General features: G+C 35.9%; 1 protein-coding gene across 6 annotated transcripts in view; it reads right to left on the minus strand.

Annotated features, from left to right (window-relative positions):
• Positions 1 to 24,828, minus strand: part of LOC132707251 (cell adhesion molecule Dscam2) — a 312,262-nt gene that overhangs the window by 26,864 nt on the left and 260,570 nt on the right. For 3 of the 6 annotated variants that reach the window (XM_060679031.1, XM_060679029.1, XM_060679032.1), the window contains exons 11-15: positions 24,265 to 24,416; positions 20,222 to 20,494; positions 13,317 to 13,601; positions 7,016 to 7,135; positions 4,526 to 4,699 (exon numbers count right to left, since the gene is read on the minus strand). In XM_060679031.1, coding sequence (XP_060535014.1) covers positions 4,526 to 4,699; positions 7,016 to 7,135; positions 13,317 to 13,601; positions 20,222 to 20,494; positions 24,265 to 24,416 — 1,004 coding nt within the window. Of the gene's footprint in view, positions 1 to 4,525; positions 4,700 to 7,015; positions 7,136 to 13,316; positions 13,602 to 13,676; positions 13,962 to 20,221; positions 20,495 to 24,264; positions 24,417 to 24,828 lie in introns of all 6 variants that reach the window. The other 3 variants (XM_060679033.1, XM_060679030.1, XM_060679027.1) reach the window with 3 other exon arrangements.

Raw genomic sequence — 24,828 nt, forward strand, 5'->3', positions numbered from 1 at the left:
TCTGAAGATACTTAGGTTCTTCAGAAATAGAAAAATGTGAATGAAATATAAAAAATGTGGCGCCAGTTAGTAACATTTTGGCGGATATTTTCGCTACTGAATTTGTGTCTTATATATAGCTAAGATACTTTTTTTTTAACTTTTTGGGTACTATTAAGACTGAAAACGTTATTGAAATACAACAGTTTTGCCAAATACATGTTTTTAATATCACATTTCTTGAGCAATTAGATTTTCCTATTGGATCGAATTATTATGTTATTTTTTTGTCTTTTTTGACAAAAGGCTGTTTAGATTGCTTTTTTTCATGTTTTTTTCTTTAATCAAATGTTTTAGAATCAGCATTCTATCATATCCTAATTATATTCCAAAATTTATATATGTATATATATTTTAATTTTTCAAAGAAACTTTCACAGGCTACTATAATATTTTTAATTAAACTTCTGGATTCCTCCTGCGTTGGTTTTTGTTAAGTCGAACGAGCTAACGTTTCGTCAATCATCCTGTTGGCTTCTTCAGAGCTCAACTGAAACCGGCTCGTATTTTACTCTGTGCCTGCTTTTATATTGTTTGAGGAGGGCGGAGCTAAATGAGGGGCATAATCACCGTCTCGAACGACTGATTCCCATATTAGTGACTGGTAAAGGCCTGACTCGCGGTTAAGATTGTTAGGTTGCTCATAGATTTCTTTAGACTCGGATTTTTTATTGGTAGAAGAATTGATTACATGCAAGAATTTTAGTTTTATCAAATAAAATTTTATGTCCGGTTTAGTGATTGTGTTCTGCAACTGCTGATGAGTTTATTTGAATTAGTCTTAAGGCTCTTTTATGTTCTTTGAGCCTAGCTGATATTTTTCGTCCTGTCTCTACAATGTAATCTTTGCCGCATATGCATGGAATGCTATAAACTCCTGGTATCTCAAATGAAATGTTGTCTTTGACAGATCGAAGATGTTGAGAGATTTTTGGACAACTTGTAAACCGGGTTACATTTCCTTGGAACTTTTGATATGTGGTCAATGGCGTTTCGTCACAAAATACATTTCACCACAACCTTCCAATAGCAATGAACTTGAAAGCAATCCCACACTTGTCACTATTGTCCTTCCTTATATTCAAAACATCACTTTCCATATATCAAAAGTTATATAACGTCAAAACCAGATTTATCAATTGTTCAAAATTCTCTCAACATCTTCGATCCGTCAAAGACAACATTCCTTTTGAGATGCCAGGGGTTTACAGCATGCCATGCATATGCGGCAAAGAATACATTGGAGAGACCGGACGAAAAATATCAACTAGGCTCAAAGAACATGAAAGAGCCTTAAGACTAAGACAGATAAACTCATCAGCAGTTGCCGAACAGAATCACGAAACCAGACATAAAACTTCATTCAATAAAACTAAAATTCAAAGCTCCGATCAGAATTGTGTATACTAAGGAATGAGTTATCCCTTCTGAAGTCACAGGGAGTAAGTTGTGACCATTTAAATAATCCCGAACATGCACAGTCTTCCCATGAGATCCTCGGGGAGATGCAGGATCGGGAAGATTGATCAAAAAATGTTATTTTTACAATGTGCCTGAGAGCAAGGCCGAAGGTTCAAAACAATGTATTGAACATGATAAAAAGTGTGTATCTGATGTTTTTGCAAAGATTAATGTAAATTCTACAAATTTTAAATGCTTTCGACTAGGAAAGAAGAACAACAATAGTCACTTGCAGTTCTTGCCCTAAAAAACCGTAAATTACTTACTGATGCCAGTATACAGATCAGAGCTGACCTTACTTACATTACTACAACGTAGGGAGATAAAGGAAGCATATGAAGAATTTGCTTTGCGTTCCCAAACAGAACAGAATTTACGCGTACAATATATTAAGGGCATACCTAAGGTTGTTCGTCAAAAAAAGAAACAATAACTCTATCAAAAAACTCAAACTAAATGTATACTATCGCAATGTTGGTGGGATACGCACTAATTTGTCGGATCTGCGTCAGGCTGTCAATAGTAGTGTGTATGATATTATAATTTTGGTTGAATCCTGGCTTAATGAAGACTATTCAGACTCGCAGTTGGGATTTTTGGATTCTAATCTGCATAGACAAGATAGAAGTCAGTTTAACACAGGTAAAACAAGGGGTGGGGGGTACTGTAATCGCCATTAAAAGGAAATACAATCAAGGATGGTACAGATTAGCGATTCTGTTTTAGAACATGTCTTTGTAAATTTTTCGTTTGGGTATAGACAATTTATTTTTGGTGCTGTTTATATTCCCCCGCATCACCAATCACAATATATGAAAAATTTCATTCCACAGTCCTGGATCTCGTTGGTGTCTATACCTGATGTCATGATCTGTGGTGACTTTAATTTACCCAGTGGAATCTGGGTTAATTCTGATGACGGATTGTGTGTTCAGAGTGCGGAATCAATTACATCAGACAATTTGGTGTGTTCATGTTGCAATTATCTCAACCTTAGACATATGAATCCTTTACCTAACGGGTATGGGGTATTTTTGGATCTCGTTTTTTCGAGCATGTGTGCCACTAGAGTTGCTTATGCCTCCGAAAATTTGTCAAATGTTACCGAACGCCATGCGACGTATGAAATTGATGTTCCTATAGACTGTGATAAGGGTCCTAAATATAATATCTTTTACTATGATTTCAAAAATTGTGATTTTGTTGCAATTAACGATTAGGTGTAAAGTTTTGCGCGAAGACTGTCATAATTCATATTTATATAGAGTAAACACTGAAGTCATACAGGATCCTAGTCAATTTTGGAGACATATAAATACGATGCGTAGATCGGGTGCGTATCCCAATTGTATGCATTGGGAGAGTGAGATTGCTGGCAATGGCCAAGAAATTGTTAACTTATTTGCGAAACACTTTTCATCTACATACAAAAAGCATGAAGGGGATGTTCCTGACTATAAATTTGACTATGGTTTGAACTTAAATGTCATTAACTTTACTCTGAATGAAATATTTGCGGGGATAGATGGCCTTCGGACTAAATACTCGCATGGCCCGGACGGTATTCTATCTATTGTAATAAAAAAATGTGTGTGTACCTTGAGTGGACCCCTCCACCACATTTTTAATGCTTCCTTATCGTCCGCTGTTTTCCAGAAGCAATATTAGAAACTATAGAGTATATGCATACAATCTGTCAGAAGTCTAAACAAATGGACAGTGTCTACACGAAGGCGATTGACAGAGTTAGTCATGAGCATCTTGTTCGTAAGTTTCGGGCCATAGGACTGGGTGGTACTCTGGTTGAATTTTGTCACAGCTTTTTAATAGGGTGTACATAGCAAGTCCGAATCAGTAATTATATTTCTAGCGAAATTGTGGCCACAGGGTTCACACATAGGTCCAGTTTTCGTTAATTTGTTTATAAGAGATCTGAGTGATGTGATTCTTCATTCTGAACATCTTGCCTTTGCAGATGATTTTAAATTTTACAAAACAATTGAATCATTTATGGACGCTCAGCTTCTTCAGGGCTACCTTAATAATGTTAGTTCGTGGTGCAGAGAAAATGGTCTGTATCTAAATGTTGGAAAGTGTTTTAGTATTACTTTTTCTCGCTTAACTAACACCCTTCAAAATAGATAAAATAAAAGTTAGGGACCTTGGAGTAATCTATCGACTATTTTAGAACCCTTTTTTGCTCCTTAGTTAGATCTACACTGGAGTATGCATCAGCAGTGTGGTCTCCACATTACAGATGTCACATTGATAGATTGGAGACTGTTCAAAGGGCATTTCTGATGTCCCTAGCATATAGAGCCGGTATAAATATCTACAATAACTTTCACATTAATTATTTTCTGGTATGTGAGCCTTTTGGGATAGATAGTCCGGAAATTAGAAGAACCCACTCCGATATCTTGACGTTTTATAAAATTTTGAACGGTGTATATAACTGTTCGGTTTTCCTCCAGTCCATTGATTTTAACATCTATCAAAGACGTCAGAGCTCCCCAATATTTTGCATTCCATTTCATCACGCCAACTATGGCTACTTTTCTCCTTTAACTCGAACCTTGAGGTTATTTAACAGTTGCTCTCTTGATCCCTTTGCTGGCGGTCTTCTACTATTTAAGACAAAATTAAAACAGGTGGTTTATTGTAGTTGTAACTAGTGTGATACTGTTTGTTTACTGTTTCTTACTGTTTTTGTATTTTTATATGTTTTATTAAAAAGCTAAGTTGTTGTTTTGTCACGTTGCTATTTCTATTTATATTTATATTATATTTATATTGTTACTTTTTCTTTGTAAATTGGCTCAGCCGTTGAAATATAAAATAAATAAATTCTACCAACGAAAAATTCGAGAGTCTATAGAAATTATTTATTTAATATAAGCAAGATTAGTGGCAATTGAAGTCGTATGTAGTGGTAATTCTTGCGATAAATGTGACAGATGTGGTAATTTAGTGTACTGTAATCTCCACAACGGATGTGGATTTGACGACTGTGACCAGTACTTACAATTGACCCTGAGCTGAATGACCTTTCCGATGCCGGTCCCAATACCATTTTCGGCTTGACAGAGATAGTAACCCTCTCGATCTTCTTTCACGTGTTGTAGCAGAAGCGTGCCGTTCCCGAGGAGTTTGGTATACATGTGATCGCGCACTTCGTCGTAGTCGCCGGACTTACTGCCTGAACAAACATGCTGGATAGAAACATTTCGATACGGTCGGTTTAAATGGAAATTATGGTAGTGTTAAGGGCCGATCCGCGCTGTTAATTAGGGCCAGGTCCGTGGGAGAAACGTGTTCTTTTCGAAATGGAAACCGTAAATCCGCATTTTATTTACGATCTGGAAATTCGTCGTAACATATTGTGCGGTTTCGGAGAAAATGCTCCCTTAATAGCGGTCTTTTGTGTCGGTTGCCGTTAAAAGTCATTCAAACAAGGAAGCCTTGTTGATATATCTACGGGTTTTCTTAGTGCGAGGGCAGAAAATATCGTCTGAATGGAGCTATTTACAAAGACCGACGCACAGAGGCGTATTCAGGTGCAAACTAGTTATTTGGCTAGTTTTTTATTTGCAAGTAGCATGAAGTCGTTATGGTTAAGCATATACAGGGAACGGCTAAAATGAATTTCATGTCGATACCAAGTCACATTATTTACTGTTCTCTTACTCTTACTTTTTATGAAAAAAGAATAAAAAACAGAAATTTAATTTTAAAATCAAAAATCTTAAATTGTTACATTTACAATCTATATTCTGTGGTTAACCCTTAAACACTTTTGATTTTAAATGTTCCCAGAGGAAAAAATCCAGTAAATTAATATCCGTAGATTTTGCATGCCATTCTGTTATAGTTTACTTTCTATTTCCTATTAATACACATTAATACACGCAGTAGATGGCGATTATCCTCAACTTTTCTCTGTTGTTTCTCTGTTTGTATATATTGTTAGCCCTGAAGCAATTTTTTAAAGCAAAGTGATATTTCAACGGTAATTTTACGAAAAAATATTCCTGTAACACAAATATCCGGAAATTGATTTTTAGCAAGGCACATAGTGTCAAATGTTGTTTTTAAATAAAACAAAGAGTAATGTCACTGAAGTAGATAAGAATCAACCTATGAACTTCTTAGTTGGATAGAAGAGAGGCTGTTTTCACTTAAATGTGTTGGACTTATTACAAAAATTCTAATGTTCTCAAAGAGTGATTATAAAAACCAAAAAATGTGTTCCCTATTAAAAAAATAATTAAAATATTTTTTCACTGATATTTTTGAAATTTGACAGTGTCGCTTCTAGAAATAAAGCCCTGATTTGATGGTAATTAGATAAAAATTAGTCCAGGGGCGTTAATATGGAAACTTAAATAGATGAAAAGTATAGACAAAAATGCACGCCACTGATTTTAATTTAATTTTGACATGTCTTTGAGACAACATAACGACAAAATTACAACATTTTACGAGATAAAAAATGAAAAATATCACATGTATACAAAAACATTTTTCACCATTCCACTACCCCCACTGGACTTTTCTTCTAGTTTGGGCTAAAAGTAATTTATTATTGGCGTTACTTAAACAGATAAAAAGTATAGACAAAAAATGCACGCCACTGATTTTTATTTAATTTTGATATTTCTTTGAGATAACATTACAACAAAATACGAGATAAAACATGAAAAATATTATATGTATACATAAACAGTTTTCAACATTCCACTACCGCCACTGGATTTTTCTTCTAGTTTGGGCTAAAAATGTCTTATTATTGGAAAGCAATGTAGCCAATTAAAAAAAATCAAAAGGCCGATAATTCAAGTGTATAAAGCGGTCAATCCTTTCCTAGAGTTACGAGATTTTGCTTGTACAGTTTATTTAAGTATTGATAACTTTTGAATATTTTGAAGCCGAATTCTCGATACTCTCACTGAATTTTTGTGAATTACGATCTAAAGGATAATAAACAAGGCAATTGAAAATGTTGGGCTAATTCTAACTTAAGACCATGTTAAAGTTAATCAAAGATTGGCGGTTGAAAGTACCAAATAACGTCTTGTGGATGGGGAGCTTCAAAAAACAAGTACCATCTACACAATACACGATGCATTTCGTTTAAGGATGCCCAGATCTAATTAATTGTCATCTACAGCTAGATCTCCAAGAAAATTATCATTTAGTTGGCAGACACCTACGTAATAAGTATTGTGTTTTACTGCTACCCGCTTGCCTCGCCGTGGTTTCCATAAAACTGCCTTTTATATGTCTGACCACCAAGCTTTTACCCATACAGTTTGCAGTGTACAAGTAAATTAAATCCCCACTGTATCCTGGCAACTCCCTTAACACTTAAAATTTCTAGCTCGGCTCTGCATTTTCACGTACTACGGTTTGCCTGAACAATCCCCCAACCCCCCTCCCATAAAATATCATTCTTCGCCGGAGTAGAAAATACATAATACAACCGGCGTCGCGATAGAGAGAAAAGTTGGGAGACCTGTGGCTTTCTTCCAGATGACCGTCGGAGTGGGGACGCCTTGCGCCTGGCAATGGAGAGCTACGTGCCTGTTCCTTTCTACGCTGACATCGACCGGTTCCACTAGCCAGCGCGGCGGCACTGGAAACACGCACAGTAATCAGCTGGATAGTTGGAGGCTGGTCATTGTATAGAGAGAGAAATTTTCTGTTAATCGCTTCAGAAGTTAGTTTTATTTGGGCTTTTTGTCGCGGGTTTTAGCCTATTTTTATCTAGCACAAATAAAGATGGCTAGTTATATTAGACCCTTTTGTAATCGTGTTTGCATCCAAAGCATATAATACAGCATTATACTCTGCAGTTTGCATTTATTTGGTGATCTCATTTCACATTATATTGAAGAAAACTGCGTCTAAAGACTATTGGTCTGTGCTCTTTTTGAATAGCTTCGATTGTTTGATGTCGTAGTTTTTAATATACGGTACAGCTTCGCTAATCCGAACTCCACTAAGCCGGATTCTCCAGTAATGCGGACAAAATTTAAATATTAGTTATTTACATTATGTCTTCCATAGTCCGGATCATGCTGTTGTCGACTATTTCTGGGTAAATAAAGAAGTGTAGACATTGTATAGCTAGCATGAATTTTTAAGTATGTAATGTAAATTTTGTTTTGAGAGTTTTGAAGTGACTGAAAATCAGAAAATAAATATTTTTTTGTTTTATTTTTTGACATTTTGGGTACAAACTGCTAACTCTTAGGTGAGTGAATTCCTCTATACTAATGTTATCATCTTGTTTTAGCTTCATCGAAAATTATTTTTCTGCACCGGGCCGTAAGGAAACTTTGCGAAAAGAATTCCTTCAAATGGAAACTGAGTTATACGGGTGGTTTATTAAGTGGCGGGAAAAACGTGCAACCATTTCATATCACATTTTAAGAGAAAGAGCGATACAACTTTATGTAAAACGTTATGGTGATAATACAATTTTAACGCAAGTAGAGTTTGGATAACCATATTTAAAAGAGACATGCAATTCTTAACCTCAAAGTTAGTGGGAAAAAATTATTTAGTGACCCAAATGTTCTTAAGCCTTTTCTTCAGAAATTAACCAAAAAAAATAGGGAGGTGCAGCACTGTTCTGGAAAATGTTACCCGATTGTAGTTTGTAAAGCATCTAAGGAAAAAATAACTTTAGTTCTTTGTGCAAATGACGATGGATCGCACAAGCTAAAGATGATGGTTATTGGCAAATTAAAAAATCCGAGGTCATTTAAGAATTGTATCAATAAAACGTGGATCACGTTAGCTTTATCTGTCAAATGTTTTCACAAATCTTTTGTTCAACCAGTAAAAACGTTTCAGAAAGATAATATGAGCATCAAAGGACTTTTATTTATTGATAATGCTCGAAGTCATTCAACAAAAGATCAATTGATCAGTGATGATGGAAATATCGTAGCTATGTTCCTTCCACCTAATACTACGCCCTTAACGCAACCGATGGATTAAAATGCAATTCGGCTCATTAAAATGTTTTACCGCCAAACCTTATTAATTCATATTTTGTCTTTTGAAGAAACTGGCATTTCCAGCACTCTAAAAACATTAATTTAAGAGATTTCTGCTGGCTAGTTGGCTAGTTCATGGGATAAAGTAAGCTCTGATGCAATTCAGAGTTGTAGGAACAGAATATTTTTTCATCCAGACCTTGATGAGTCAAACTCTGGTTGGGAGCCTGAAGGTTCTACGTCGGTAGGTGTAAGAACTGCATGTGAGTGTTTTTGCGTGCATTTTCTATTATATTTTAGGTGTTAGTAAATGTTTACATTTTTTGTGTTAATAATTGCCACAACAATGTGTATTTAGTGGATTTTTATAGCTTTTAAAAAGATTCTAATAATCCGGATATTTCACTAAACCGGATCGCCTCGGTTTTCATTAATCCGGATTACCGAAGCTCTACTGTAATAAAAATCAGACGTTTTAAATGTATTTTTATTTATTATTATCCGAATTGAAACTTTGTAAACAGGTAAACTTTCGAATAATGATTGGATACCTTGTATCTTAGATAGTTTATACTAATTACTGAAAGCGTCAACTGTTAATTTTCTCTCTTGCCCCATAGTCCCCACCTACGATCATTTAAAAGATAAATGTCGGTAATACAATTCCCACGGGTATTTTAATATTCTCACTTCGTGAAAAAAGCTATGTTACACAGCCAAAAGTTACGGCTTATCCGTTTTTGTTTTCCACAGTTTAGGAAGAATAGAAACAAAGCTCTAAACTGCAGCTTTTTATATTCGAAGCTTAAAAGAGGAAACTTTGAGCAATTTGTTTGAAATATTTTTTGAAGAAGAAATTTTTAAATACCTTCGTTGACATGTTGTGGGAAAACTACTAAAAATTTGAAAATTTGGTGTTATTGTAATGCCGAAATAAGTGGAACGCCCAATATATTTTTTAAATAAAATTAAATTATTTTTAGAAAACCCGATTTGGTTAGAAATTTCTATAATTTATTTGATGAAAAAATAATTAAAAAATAAATAAAAACACCGACAACTTGTTTTCAAATATAAGAAAAGTATCTGTGATTTTCTAGTAAAGCAAATTCTGTAACATTCTCTGTAATTATTAAACAAATTGAAATAATTTTCATTTAATTTTCAGCAGTATTATATTTTTGACTTAAGGTTAGAAAGAAAGGATTTTCGCCGGTTTTTAGGATTTATTTATAATTACATATAAGTATTCATTTTCTTGAATAGGTTTTTTTCTACAAAAACACGGAAAATATTAATAATTCCAAAAACACTAGTACAATTTTTTTTAGAACAATGTGATAATATACGAGTACCTTACAGCAATTAATTTGCTTTCAAAACCCCTATTGAGAATTGATTTGGAGTTTACAGTTTTTTTAAAAATGACGCCATGATTATTGTAGAGTTAAGCAAATCCCTAGTTCGTCTAGATTTTGTGAATGTTGAACATGTTTTTGTGTTTTTTATCTCAAAGAATGGAATTAGCGCAATCCAGATCACCCGATTTGTAGACCTTGAATTTTTGTCTCCGGGGCTCTATATAAATATGCTAGTGTACTCTAGGTCGATACATACTAGAGAGTAATTTTTGAGCCTAATAAAAACTAACCCAAATGTGCTATAGAAGCAATTATTGCAATGGTTTCGTTTAAGTTCCTTTTTAATTGTTCCTTGTTTCTTGTGTTGCTAAATGTATATCGTCTTCATTGATTATTAGACTCTAACTTCAATTTGACCTCATTCTAAATTTGCGGCGACCGGGGTAAAAATCAGGTCATCCCGGTGGTGAGTTTATAAACTTTTTCGTCCTTTGTCAAAATCAATACTAACTAGAAATAATGTTTGGGTTACATTAGTTTTTGACATGATAAAATAATAAGAAAATCGTTGAAAACAGGTTGAAATGGTTGGTAAATTGTGAACACCATATAAATGATAAGTCAAATCACAATATCAATTTGCTGTCGTGTTGCTGCTTACCGTACAGGCCTTTATTGTGATTACAATGGCGCATCAGCTTTCATCATTTTTAAAATAGTCAAGATATCCACCGAACAATTGAAATGAGGCATAGGGAAAAGTGAAGCAGTTTGCCATAAATTGAATGGGCCACTTTTATATTTAATAATTTTCACTTGAAAACACTATTACATCGATTTTAACCTAATTAAAAATTTTCAAATTTTTAGTATTTGTTGTCTTCCAATCACAAATCGAGGAAGTTCCCGCTGATAACGTTCATATCTTCGACTCCGGCAGTGGAAAATAAAACAGACGCCTTTACTCATTTTGGGACTGAGGTGTCTAACCAATACAGGTAATTGCTGCATCAAGCGAATTACTTGTGAAGTGCTTTTTATTAAACTTCTGGATTCCTTCTGCGTCGGTTTTTGTTTAGTCGAACTAGTTAACGTTTTGCCAATCATCCTATTGGCTTCTTGAGTATTACAGTATTGCATTACTACAGTAGCCTGTGAAAATTAACAAGCCCTTATGGAGACGACATCAAGCGGAAAAGAAGAAAGTCAGAAGATCACCGACTGAAACTGAAACCTTTCTGTTACGTTGTAGAGACCATTATGTCGTCCCCAATTTTCTTAAAATATCCCACCCGTAAGAAAATATACCTAATAAATAGGACTCTTCAGTCTCTATATCTTGAAATTGCTTCCATCTTGTCTCCATCCGAGTTGGATACCCTTTCAAACATAATTCATGACAAAGCTTTAAATCTCCCAGAATCACATTCAGAAATTTGAAAAACTAACGTCAGCACTAGGGAAACCATCAAACTCCTCTGAACTACCAAACACTGTGATCAATGTATCATGTAACATATTTCGGAAACGGAAAAATCAGTTCTTTCGAGAGGTTCCAACTTTGTCCTTGTCCCACGTATTATCCCAAAAAAGGAAGTCATTTCAAATGTCGGGTTTATCCTAAACAAACTATCATCTCAAATAGCTAATGAAATTCGATTTGAAACAGAAAAAATCTAATCTAATATTGCAAAGCCTGAACGCATTGCCCTAAAATCTCTAAAATCTAATTCCGACATCGTAATCCTAAAAGTAGATAAAGGAAATGCTATGGTCATGAACACAAATGAATATCAGGAAAACATTCAAGATATTCTTACATAAGGATCACGTCGTCAACCTAAAAAGATCCTATGTCATCTATGGAAAGCATCTTTAAATCTTTCCTTAAAGCCTCTTCTCTATCAGGCTCTGTCAAACAAATCTGTCATTCCTCATGACTCTAAAATTCCTCGTCTCTAAGGACTCCCAAAGATTCACAAACCAGGATTATCCCTTCGACCTATTGTCAGCACCATTGATTTTCCAACATATTCTCTAGCAAAATATCTAGCTATTCAAATTCTAGCGTTCAAATTTTTGAACTAATGTCGGGAATAGCTGTGGGTTCTCCACTATCACCAGCCATCGCGAATATATTATGGAAAAAAAATTATGGAAACGCCCTAGTCGATTTTCTTAAACATTTAAACTCTATACACCCTAACATAGGTTTTACCATTAAAATATAAAGTAATAACAACCTCCCATTCTTAGATATTCTTATTAATAGAAAATCAGACCTAACATTGAGTCATTGTGTTTACAGAAAACAGACACACACAGACCGATACCTTAATGCATTGTCACATCACCATCCGGCCCAAAAATCATTGGTTATCAACTTTCTTCTTTACAGAGCCGTAAAACTACCTCAGCTAACAACCTTCCAATATCAATGAAAGCGAAAGCAATCCCTCACTTGCCAGTGTTGTTCTTCCTTATATTCAAAACTTCACTGAACACATATCAAAAGTTCTAAGGAAATATAACGTCAAAATCAGATTTACCACTTGTCCAAAAATCTCTCAACATCTTCGATCCATTAAAGACAAAATTCCATTGGAGAGACAGGACGAAGAATATGAACTGGGCTCAAAAGACTTGAAAGAGCCTTATGACTAAGACAAATAAACTCATCAGCAGTTGCCGAACTCAATCACGAAACCAGTCACAAAAAGTTATTCGATATAACTTAAATTCTTGCATGTAATCATTTCTTCTACCAACGAAAAATCCGAGAGTCTATAAAAATCTATATGCAACCTAAGAATCTTAACCGCGACTCAGGTCTCTACCCGTCACCAATATGGGAATCAGTCACCCGAGACGATCTTTATGTCCCCCCATTTAGCTCCGAACCGCCCAAAAAATATATAAAAAGGTACAGAGTAAAATGCGAGCCAGTTTCAATCAAGCTCTGAGGAAACCAACAGGATGATTGGCGAAACGTCAGCAAGTTCGTCTCAGCAAAAACCCACGTAGAAGGAATGCAGAAGTTTTATAAAAAGTATTACAGTAGCCTGTGGAAGTTTCTTTGAAAAATTAACTTGTGACGTCTACGTATAAGTACAATTAATATTATTGGCGGAGGAAACTCGACGGATCCGAAGAATCACGTCGAGTTTCCCGGAACGCACGCAATACATCGAAATTTCATCGAAAAACGGAAAACACGCAAAGCATGCGAAATAAACACAAGCATGCGGAACAATAAAAAATACCCAAACGCTACCGTGAAAGTGAAATAACAAAAACAAAACAGGGTGCGACAGTACCTTCGGCCCCTTAACCGGGCACAGATGAGACGCGGTGCCAAAGCGGGCGGGTGTGTGAGTGGTGGTGGTGAGTCAGTGGGGGGGCAGGAAGGAGGCCGTTTATGGCGGGACACAGGCTGGGTGTGTTTTACCTTTGACCTGTAGCTTTGCCGTGTATCTGACCTCTGAGGCTGGATTGCTCGCGACGCACGTGAAATCTCCCGAATGTCTCGAGTCTAGGTTAGAAATGCTGAGGAGGCTAGAGTAAGGATCGAGGGCCGAAACGTTGACGCCCAGCTGGGGCGACAACGGCTGGCCGTCCTTTAGCCAGGACACCACCAGTGGCGGGTCGCCCGAGCTTACTCCGCAGACCGTGCGCGTGCGCATGCCCTCGCTCAGCCCGTCTTGAAAGGAAAAGGGCTCAATGATAGGGGGAACTGAGAGAGAAAAGAAAACAAAACGTCAGAGAGCAAGAGAGAAAGGACTATGTTGCAAAACCCTGGCCAAATTACCGTTGACTACCAGCAGCTGCGTGTGAGCCACTTCGGCCGCTAGATTGCGTACCACGCACGAGTAGTTGCCGTTGTGTTCGGGCGACAGACTCTCGATCACTAGTATGCTCGTAAACTGATCCACCTGTGTGATGGATACCGTGTGACCGGCCTCTAGTGAGCGACCGTCTTTCCGCCACGATATCGTGAGCGGGAGATCGCCCTTAGTTACCGAACAAGTGAGGCTGGCCCGGTCCCCCACGTGGAGGGTATTGACCGAGTAGAACGGACTTATTTTTGGAGGAACTGAAATTAAATCGTTAATGTGACGAGGCACGGAGCGCGCTTTCGGCGGCCCAAGGCAGCTTTTCTGCACCGTCGGTTCGGTTGTCAGCTTGGTTTAAGTTCCAGCCGACAAAGACGTGTCAGTATGTTCGATAACGCTGACGGACATCTTCCCAAGAATACCATTAACATCAAGAGTCGCGTTTCAAGATAGACTGTGGCCCTATGATAGGCATCAAAATAGAAGAGTCAAGGAATCTCCCACGTATACATAAATCGAACCCAAACTGTCTTGCTGAACCATATCGAGACAAGAAGAGCAGTGGTTCAGGTTTAATTCGACCCATTTCAATATTGTTTACTTTAGGCAGCGATATCCAGGGCGCAGAGCATAAGTCTCACGAAAATAAAATATTGACAATCGTAGGCACTGTCCTTTGCAGCTTTTAGATGTTCCATTTTCCGTAACTTTTCAATTCGATCAGGCTAGTTTGTCTGCTGGTTCCTGTAAAGGGGACAACGGAGCTCGATTGGGCTCATTTTAATATTATTTATGCCTTCAAACATTGCACTTCAGGGTGTATGGTAGTGATATATATACATTTGCAGTGAAAAAAACTTGACTAATATCTAAACAAGAATAAATTAGCGTCGGTATTCTTCAACTGGAAACTTGGATTGAGCGACAGACACTTTTGGGCAAAAACAAATAATGTTAGTTTGACTTAAATTAATAACTAGCAGTTCATATTTTAAGAATAATGTACATCTGCACGATTAAAACTTTACAGCTGAAGTCATGAATGACAAGGACTATCGATACAATTATTTTGTATTATTTGGTAAAATGCGACAATTCCAATTTTATTGTCTAAAAATTTGTGGTTTAGAATTATGGTACGACCTCATCATCTATGTATCTATTTCTTAGTTTGGTAGTTTTAGGCTGTAGGTTAGATTCTAACGGGTTGGTAACTTGAATATTTTACAAATTATTATTACTACTGCATTAAAAAATATTACTACTAACATACTAAAATTCTTCAAAATTCGCTTACTTGCTATCAAGTGAATATGTTAATAAATTTAACTACATCCTTACAGAAGAGAGGTAAAGCTATTTGGACCCCGATCTCTACTACCATTTTGACGAATATTGTATATCATATCATTCTTTTACTAACATAGCAATTTACATTAAATTGTTTTTAATTATTTGTAATATAATTAATATAATTAATTAAATAATTAGGATAGTTTAACATAAAAGTGAGGAAAGGATAGGGTTACGTGTATAAATGAAAAGAGCTTTAATTCGCTCTTTCATTAAGTGCTTCCAAGTTACCAAAAATACAAAAAGTAGTAACATTTTTTTTGTTTTAAAAATTATGTAATTTTCAACGCTTCCTGGTTATTTAGTTTTGCTTTCTCATAATCGCATTTGTCTAAATTTTGATCACCATTTTTCCCGAATCATTTTCACTTGCTCAGTCATCATTTTCGAAATGTTTATTTAGATATGCGTGTGCAGGGACTGAAATAAAATCAAATGCCATACGAGATGTGTTCAAAAAGTAAAGTGACAACATATGTTCTCAGTTTCAGCCAGTTCGGACATTTACTTTTGTTGCGAGCCAGAAGCATTAGAAGTGTTTTGTGTTAAAAATGGAATACAGTGAAAACAAGCTGTTCCAAGATGGCCAAAAAGACGCCGATGACGAACCTCGCAGAATGTCAATGACTGATGAAAGCATTGAAGAAGTAAAACAAATGATGTTAATAAATCGTCGAATCGCTTTTAGAGAGGGGGGTGAAGACGTTGGCATCTCTAGTGACTCGTGGCATACAATTTTTTCCAAAGTTTTGGGCACGAAATGTATAGCCGCGAACTGCTTAATTTTAAACAAAATGTTCCTTGAAGGGGTATCGCTCAAGAGTTGTTAAACGACATCAATGATGATGATGATTATGACGTCGAAATCAAAGCCCAGTTGTCAAAATGGAAGTTCTTCTAATCGCCAATGCCGAAAAAAACCCGTCAGCTCGATCAAATATCAAGGTTTTGCTTACTGTTTTTTTTTTATTATCGTGGCGTAGTACACCAAGAGTTCTTAACACAAGTTCGTACCCTTAAGTTATGAGCCGTCCGGCAACTTTTTGGGCAAAAACCACAATCTTGCCTTAGCCACCAGATGCACCGGATATGATCCCCTGCAACTTTTTCCTGTTCCCAAAACTCAAGAAACCCATGAAAGGAAGGAGGTGTGGAACGAATGAGGATATCAAGAAAAAATCGCCGGAAGAACTCAGGGCTATACCAGAAAATGCTTACCAGAAGTGCTCCGAGGATTGGAAAAAACTTGGCACAAGTGTATTATATATGGGGGGACTACTCTGAAGAGACTATATTAATTTTGATGAATAAATAAATACTTTTTGATAAAACCTAAGTCACCCTACGTTTTGAAGTCACTTCGTAGATAAATTTCATAGATAGAACCAATGTTGTCAAATCATGCATTTCTTTCTTCAATGAAACTTTATCGTTGGACCCAGATCATGACTTAATAGAGCTTTTAATTATTAGTATCGTCTGTGGATTAAATTGGTTCTTAATTCGATAAAAGGTTTCTTATAATGAGATTTAACATGACGATTTGTTTTTTATCTTATTGTTTGGAAAAGAGCGCTTTATTCTTCTGAGCTCACTATCTCTGGTTCAAGGAAATCTCTTTTGTATACTCGTATTACTTAAAACATTAATTTTAATTAATTAATTGAAGTGTATCGCGGCTCTTTAACGATACACATGGTTGATTAAATTATTGTTATGATTTTTATTAGTTATCGCAATTTTAAAACTTTTTTTTTTTCGTTCGATAATAAATGAGGTTCGTGAGACACGTTAGGGTCGTCTGACAAGTCGCCTTTAGATAACTTTATTACAATAGGGGATGATTACAAAGGTAGCAAGAAACTCTTACCTAAAGTTAAGAAACTCGCCGAGTGTGAATAAAGTTCTATTCGATAGTCCCTGCTGATATTTTTTGTCAATTTTGGTTCTTTGTTAATCAACAGAAACGATGCGGACAAAAACGATGCAAATTACGCTGTTAACGCAAGAAACCGGAACTTAAACCGAACCGACGACAGAACTGGCCGTGGAAAAGAACCCTTTTGGCAAATTAGGCGAACGTAAGTAAAACAACGAAGGACTTGAACGACGGACGAAGCTCTGGTGTCTCGGACGAGCGTGACGATCTGAAACCCGCAGACGTGAAATTTACAATGTTTCTCCATCCGGATATAACGCTGGCATAAATCTGGACCCGCTATATCCGACGTAGAAAAATATACGTGCATCAGATTGTTCGAAATAATTCGAGCACGGCTGAGATAAATAAAACAATGCGCTTTTATGAACGGGTCGCTTTGTTTACGAAGACATGCATTCATTCATTCATAACGATATCGACAATTTTTAATAACATTGTAAGGAAAATAGCTTTGATCCCATGTTGCCCTTGCACTAATTTATCCGCTAGACGGGTTTTTATCTCGGAACTGGTAAAATATATTAGTAAATGAAAAAAGCTCTATAGAATCACGTATACTTTAAAAATATTGTAATTTTGTGAATAAGTAATAACCTTCTTATTTTAAATAGAACATATATGAATACATTAATACAATTTTTAATGTCACAGCCATATGTTATGCAATATTTGCGATTAATTTATAGAGGGGGCAATACGATCCAAGAAGTAACATTAAAAATTGAAATGAAACAATATTTAAGATTATTAAAAGCGACTTTTTAGTATTAAATATGTCTAATTATTAAGAATGGAACGAAATGTATCAAACATATTTCGATATGTGCAGGAAAATATCCATATGGCCAAAAATCTGGTGTTAAAAGAATCACAAGAAACATTTTTGTGTCATTTTTTATATATATTTTACACAGATTCAACTATTCACTGATTAAAATGGTTTCAGCATTCAGACATTCCTTATTACCAGTTGCTTATAAAATTAAAGGGTTGAATTTAAATTAAATTAAACAAATTAAATTAAATTAAAAAAAAAGAGATGTATCAGCAATTTTCAAAATGGCCGAAAAGTAACAAATCTCGGTTGATAGTGAAGATATCGTCATGCGGATTTTATCATTAAATATTCTTCAAAAATCTAGGCCTACTCCCTTCTGTAAAATACATAATTGTACGCCGATCTAGCGTGCGGGAAGCGTCACCTTACCACGTGAGTTTCTTGTCTCACGAATCCGAGTCACTTCGGACATTTCCGGGTTATTACCGCCCGGGTTCGGAAGCAATCAGATGTTTTCTTCCGTTTTTACCGTACCGCTTGAATTTTGACGTTTGTCAATTCAGATGATCGTCAGTGAATGTATCCGTGTTTTTTTTATTAAACACTGGCTCCGCTCGTGTTAAATAAACTCGTGACTCAAATACCGTTGCATAATATAATATTTTCTAGTTGACATACTTCAAAATGTATTTTACATAAAAATAGTAAAAATAGTCGTTGCTAAATTTTTAACGTATTTTTTCATTTTATAAGACATTACTTTTTCAAAAATATCACATTTAGGATGCTTCAGGTTTTGATATGCCTATTGCTTCAACATTTGTCCCCAATTAAACAAATTTGACCTGCTTTGGATATTATTGAGAAGCTCTTTCCAGCACGTAATGATCGTAGCCTGTATTAATCAGGATTATGACAGAATGACATTAAAGAGTCACACGACATTTTTACTCAAACGCTTATCCTACTAGAATAAAATATTGGTGGTTTATTCTATTTTACGAAAAACTAGATTTGTAGAATCCTACATTGTGTTCCCTATGCGAAATAGATTTGCTAACGTATGATCGGTAAAACACGCAGAGAACAAAGTGGATTTGAGGATCATGGTAATCCTCTTTTGTAGTGTCTTCATTTTTCACGAGGCTTCCGTGCTCTAACTAGGTATTATTATGAGCAATTAAAATCTGACAAGTTTTTGGTAGACATTGTCACTTGTCACTTTAAAAATTAGGTGAATTGTTGAAAATGCTAAATTTTCAGTTGTTTTCAAAAAATGCAAAAGCATGATCTTGAAAATTAGCTAATGTCAACTTTTTGAATTATCCCCGTATATTAATTCCTAGAGTGACCCTCAATTTTCACACAGAGTTACACAAAAACAGTAAATAGTATTTCAAATCGAATTTTAAGTGTTGAAAATGGGATGCCTTGTAGAGCACTTGCCTAATTTGTTGTCACTTATAGGCTATCTTCAGAATAAATACAATTGGATTAATTTTAAACCTTTGATATTATTGCACTACCGATGGCACAACCCAAATTTGGGTAGTTCCACAACTTTGAATGTGTAATATTGTAATATTATGAAGATAAAAACGATTTTTCATAGATTGTTTTAGGCGGAATTCATTGGTTTTCATAAAATTTTCTTTATTCTACCATTTCTGAGTTACAACCCAAAGAAACATTTTTTGTACATTTATATCCTGCTAATCGTGCTCTTAGCAAATTTATGTTTTGCTAAATTTACAATAAAATTAAAACAAACTTTGCAAAACGCATTTCATATACAATGGTGGACTAAACAATTGCTTAAATATTTCTATCAAGTGCACTGTACAAGTGATAGCATTATCTGTTGCTGACGCCTACTAAACTGTTGACGGAAAGCATATCTTGAAATAGATCTTCGAACAAGAATGCACTTTTTAAATACTGAACTCTGCAAAGTCTTATCTTGAAAGCTTGGATTTCCTCGACACTGCCCAGTGACTGTTTTTTAATTGGACACACAAATAATCACGTAATGTGTACTTTCAACGCCAAAAAATATCTGACAGCGCTGCTATATAGCTCAAACGTACTATTTCCCTCTAAAATATCTTCGAACCACCCAGCGATGCCGCTTTTGCATAAACGAGCCAACAACCTTGCTTCATTCAATTTATTTTGATTCAGTCAACTTTTACACAATTTATTTTCATTCCTCACTTTTCTCATTATTATTCTTATTATTGTCAGCGTCGTAATATATTTTTAATTATTAATCGTTTTTAAAGAACAAAATTTAAACTTCAAAATGCGTATTGTCTCATGGGGCCAGTGCCAACGACTAGTACATTCAGTCGCAATTGCTTTATTTAACTCAGCGTTCGATACGGCGTGTCCATATCAACAAATGGAAAAAAGCACTTTAGGAATTAAGTAAACAAGATTATACTGACCGATAACGCTGACTTCGCCGCTACGTCTGGCGCTGTGGCCCTGCTTGTTCCTCGCCCAACAAGTGTACACCCCCGAATCTTCTTTCTTCTGTACCGGATTGATGATCAGGGTACCGTCTGGTAGCACTTTTTGTCTCAATCCGTTGGGCAGCTCGCTACCGCTCCGTTCCCAATGGATTTCCTCTATGGGATACCCCGCCACCGGACACTTAAGTTTGAGCTCCTCTCCGGCGACCGCTGTCACTTTGGGAATGAGTCGTATGTAGGGAAGGCCTGCAATTAAAACACTTTCGAGTGAGGTTTGGTAAACATGACGAAACTTAAAGTTGAAGCATACTAATGAAACCAAAGGAAATTAGGCACTTATTTGAGTCAAATTACTATTCAGAGTCAACGAATGTCCTCACTGACAGTCTCTTTTATATTTACAAAAAAACTGAAAAAATTTAGATTCGATTTTTTGGAATTCGATCAAGTACTATTGCATCAGTTTCCGTATTCATACAGTTCTGACAGGTAAACAAAAATATCGGTAGATGAGTAGTATAGTAGAGCCGGTTCTGAGTCAGATTTGGAGGAAACATTTGAATTTGTTCGGATCAGAGAGTGCCTAGGAACTTTTGTATTAGAATTAGCATTAGAAATAGTTGGTTAGGCTTAGCTAAGCGTTTGCGTTGAATTGTTGCTCGTATTCTGCGACACGGGTTACAAAACGACACGAGTCACGATTCATGGTTGTTGTATTTTTTTCTGAAAGTATGCTTAGTTTGCTTGTATCTTAAGGAAATAGTTTGTAAAAATTAATCCATTATTATTTCGTTTATCATACGACAATCCCTACTGGGTAATCTTAATTTCTAGTTGTTTCCAACCATGCACTTGCAGTCATGTACATTTTAAGTGTTACTTTATGTTTCACTGCTTGGGTTGATAGCAGATTTGTATCTTACAGTCAAACTGGAAGCTTATCTATAAATCTTGAAAAATTTCAAATCATAAAAAGTAGAGGCCAGCGTTGCGAACTTTCGCATGCCATATTGATAGCAAATCGAACCCTACTCAACCAAAAAGTGGTATCCTGCAGCTTCAATCCCAGATCTAACACCGGTCGTTTTCCCCCACAGCAATTATGTAGTAAAAACGTTTATATTATGGTGGTTGGAGGTGGGGTGGGGACGAGTTCAGGGGTCAATATCAACCGAGGGGTTTTACGGCCCCCCGAATCGAGCGACGCGGTTCGTAATTGGACGAAAATCATTCGACCGAATGTATTTGGCGACAGAGGGCACGCCTAATTGCCTTCAGGATTAATGCCCTTTTTACGGTTCATAAGTCACGAATTAGTCGTAAAAATGTTTTACGGCTTTTGTCGTTTATCTATGCGGCGTCAAAAAGACGCGTTATAGTCAACCATACAACACCCTTTTTGATTTCTGATTATTAATAGGTTGATACTTTGTCAACATCTTTTATTTTCTCAGGCCATCAATGTACTCCTCTTATTTAAGTACCACATAATAAGACTGCCTACGTGACCCAGACGGTAGACAACCAAATATATCAAGTGATGACAGAAGGAGTTCTGCGATTGCTACATATGTTTTAATTTAGCTTTAATGCAGAAATTTTATATTATGTCGATGCACATGTACCTTTTTGGCAATGTTAGACACTACAGGAACCAACACTTTCAAAATGGCGCTTTAAAAACCAATTTTTAATGCGCATGCTCAGCAAGGTGCGATTGGTCATATTGCCATTACCATGTATTGTTTGCTTAAAATTTTAACCACAATTTTTATGACTGATGAGCAGCTTTATTTACATTTATTTTTTTATTACACATTTATGTATTGAAGGTCAGAAAACTTGTTGACAAAATGAAAAAAACTTTCGAAACTACATTTAATGTTTCAAATAATAGGTCATTTTCTTTTGAATATTTTTAGTTGTGTTTTCAGCATTTCTTCGAGAGGGTCATCTTTCCCATGATACATAACAAATTTCTCTAGCAGCTTAACTGAACATAGCGCTGGTGGTGGTCCCAGATCAACTTCTTCATCTTATTTTTCCTCTTGGTGCTCTTCCTCACCCTTTCTCGCTCGTTTTAATAGGGCTTCCTCTGTCAAGTCTGCTGTTGTAGGCAAATCGTGATCTATCACCACAAAATCTTGCAACTCCTTACTTGTAAACGTAATTGTTGTTTGAAACTGCTTTATCCGCTCGCTTAGTGACTGATGATCTTCCAAGTCCTGTTCGCATTCTATCTCGACGATAGAAGTATTGAATTGTTTCTGCTGCCACCTCTTTCCGAGATTTACTAATAAAGTTGACTGCATCTAGCATATTAATGGGAAATTTGTCTTTTGACTCGATCATTTCCATTAAAACGTTTTCCTGCATCGACTCTTAAGGCTGGAAGAAGTGGCAATTCAATATTCCGCACATTTGGAATATCGGGATGCGCAGGGCAGTTATCTAAGAGAAGTAATATTTTCCTCCCCGCATCCCATTTCCGTATCTCCTCTTCAAAAATTTGGATGTCATCCATGAAGAAATGTTTGCCTTGTAAGTGACCGGCAAATGCTTGATGTTCTTAAAACATCGTGGGTTCGTTGATTTTCCAATCACGACTAGCTTTCTTTTTTCTCTCCCACTCGTATTGGCAGTTACTAACACTGTTATACGTTCTTTAGAAAGTTTTCCACCCACACACTTTTTGCTTCGAAATTTGAGACTTTTATCTGGCGTCATTTTGAAAAAAATACCAGTTTCGTCAGCATTAAAAATGTCGTCAGCAGGGTACTTTTCTGCTAGTTTTGGCCACGTCTTCTCCAGTGACGTTTCTGTCGACATAACGGACTTCGCCACTTAACTGTCCATAATTTATATTATGTCCTTGTTTGAACCTCCCCAGTCATCCTTCCGAAGCCTTGAAATCGATAATGCCAAGCTGTTCAGCAAACTTTTCTGCTTTTAGTTTTACGATACGTCCAGAGAGTGAATTGTTAGTAAGTTGCTGTTGGAACCACTGCTACATTGCCAGATCCAAATCTTAAAATTTTGGCTTTCTTAGTTTTTTAGTAGAACTGCCTGCCGCTTCAGCCCGAATGATTTTTTCTTTGCACTTCCAAATCGTGGATACCGTCAAAGGTGTAAGTCCGTATCGACGTCCCACATCACTTTTCTTTTCTCATTAACATTAACATGATCGTTTATTACAACAAAAACACTTAGAACGACCAGGTTCTCGGTAATTAGATTATCACGGAATTCTGAGAAGGTAAGAGGCTCTATTAATTACAAGTCGGCCTACATTCCTTACTTTGATACCTGATGTGGCCTTTTTTCTTTAGGTATAGAGAGTGAGAAACTCGTTATACAGAGTGAATTAATAAATAGCTTTGTATGGAGACCTAGTAGTACAAAAATTTTTGTTCTTAATACAGAGTTTTACGTATACAGAGTTTCGCTATAGGGAGTTTTCACTGTATCTGTTTTTATCACCCACTGAGGGATAAAGGGTGCTACGTTAAATATTCACTAAGTTCTAAACAAATTAAACGTATACGAGTTAGGTTAAATTACTATATTGTGCTGATTCTGTTGACTTTAACGGAAAAAGCATTGAACGTCGCATTTCCAATGTATTAAACAAAATCAACTATAAATTCATGATCTTATAACTAAGACAAAAGTAGTAACTCAAACATATTTAGATCTGAACAAACAAAAAGTGACGTCTTTTGACCTGTTATTTGGTCAGAACACATAATAGTGATTTAAATAGTGGAATTCCGAAGAATCATCCACTCCACTGAGCAGGTCAATGAACCTCATATCAAACGTTTTCAGGTTTTCTATAAATGTTACAGCCTAATTTGAGAAATTGTTAATTTCAAAATTCGCCCTATCAAATTTCGTCCCCTTGCGTCCTTTTTAGTAATACTTGTCTCCCCTGAAGCTCTAGGTTTAGTAATCAGACAGCGTGTATATTAAAAGCAAAATATAAAGAATAAAGAGCGATGTTAAAATTTACTGACCGTAAACGTTTAGCCTTGCCGAATGCGAACTTTTTCCCGCCCTGTTTTCGGCAGTGCAAGTGTATTCGCCGCCATCTTCTACCATTACGTGACTGATATTCACGTGACTGATGACGTCTCCATGAACTGTGACGTATTGCCCGATTACGAATCTGGAATAAAAAAATCACTATACTTAGTTAACAAATTATTCGTTAGTAGTATAGCAAAGCTGGTTCTAAGTCACTTTTTGCGGCAAAATTTTCGAGTTGGTTCATTGCTCATAACTATTCTTTTGACTTCACTGTGTTGTGTTAGTCCGATTTCTTCTCCCTTCCATAAATAAGAAAGTCTTATTAGTGCTTGGATGTGTCTTAAATAATTCATTTTATATTTGCAACTGGAGCAACAGCAACACAACAAACGATATCTTTCTTGAATAACCTTAATGACTATTTATTCTTGACAATAACTCAAAATTGGCGAGAAAAACAACATTCAGGAAAAAAATGTTATATATAATTTCGTAAGTTGTATTTATTGGTTTATCATGTCCGTGTATCTGATAAATATTTATAAGCATTT

Source organism: Cylas formicarius, unplaced genomic scaffold, assembly GCF_029955315.1.
Source record: "Cylas formicarius isolate icCylForm1 unplaced genomic scaffold, icCylForm1.1 PGA_scaffold_9__14_contigs__length_23061073, whole genome shotgun sequence".
NCBI classification, from domain to species: Eukaryota; Metazoa; Arthropoda; class Insecta; order Coleoptera; family Brentidae; genus Cylas; species Cylas formicarius.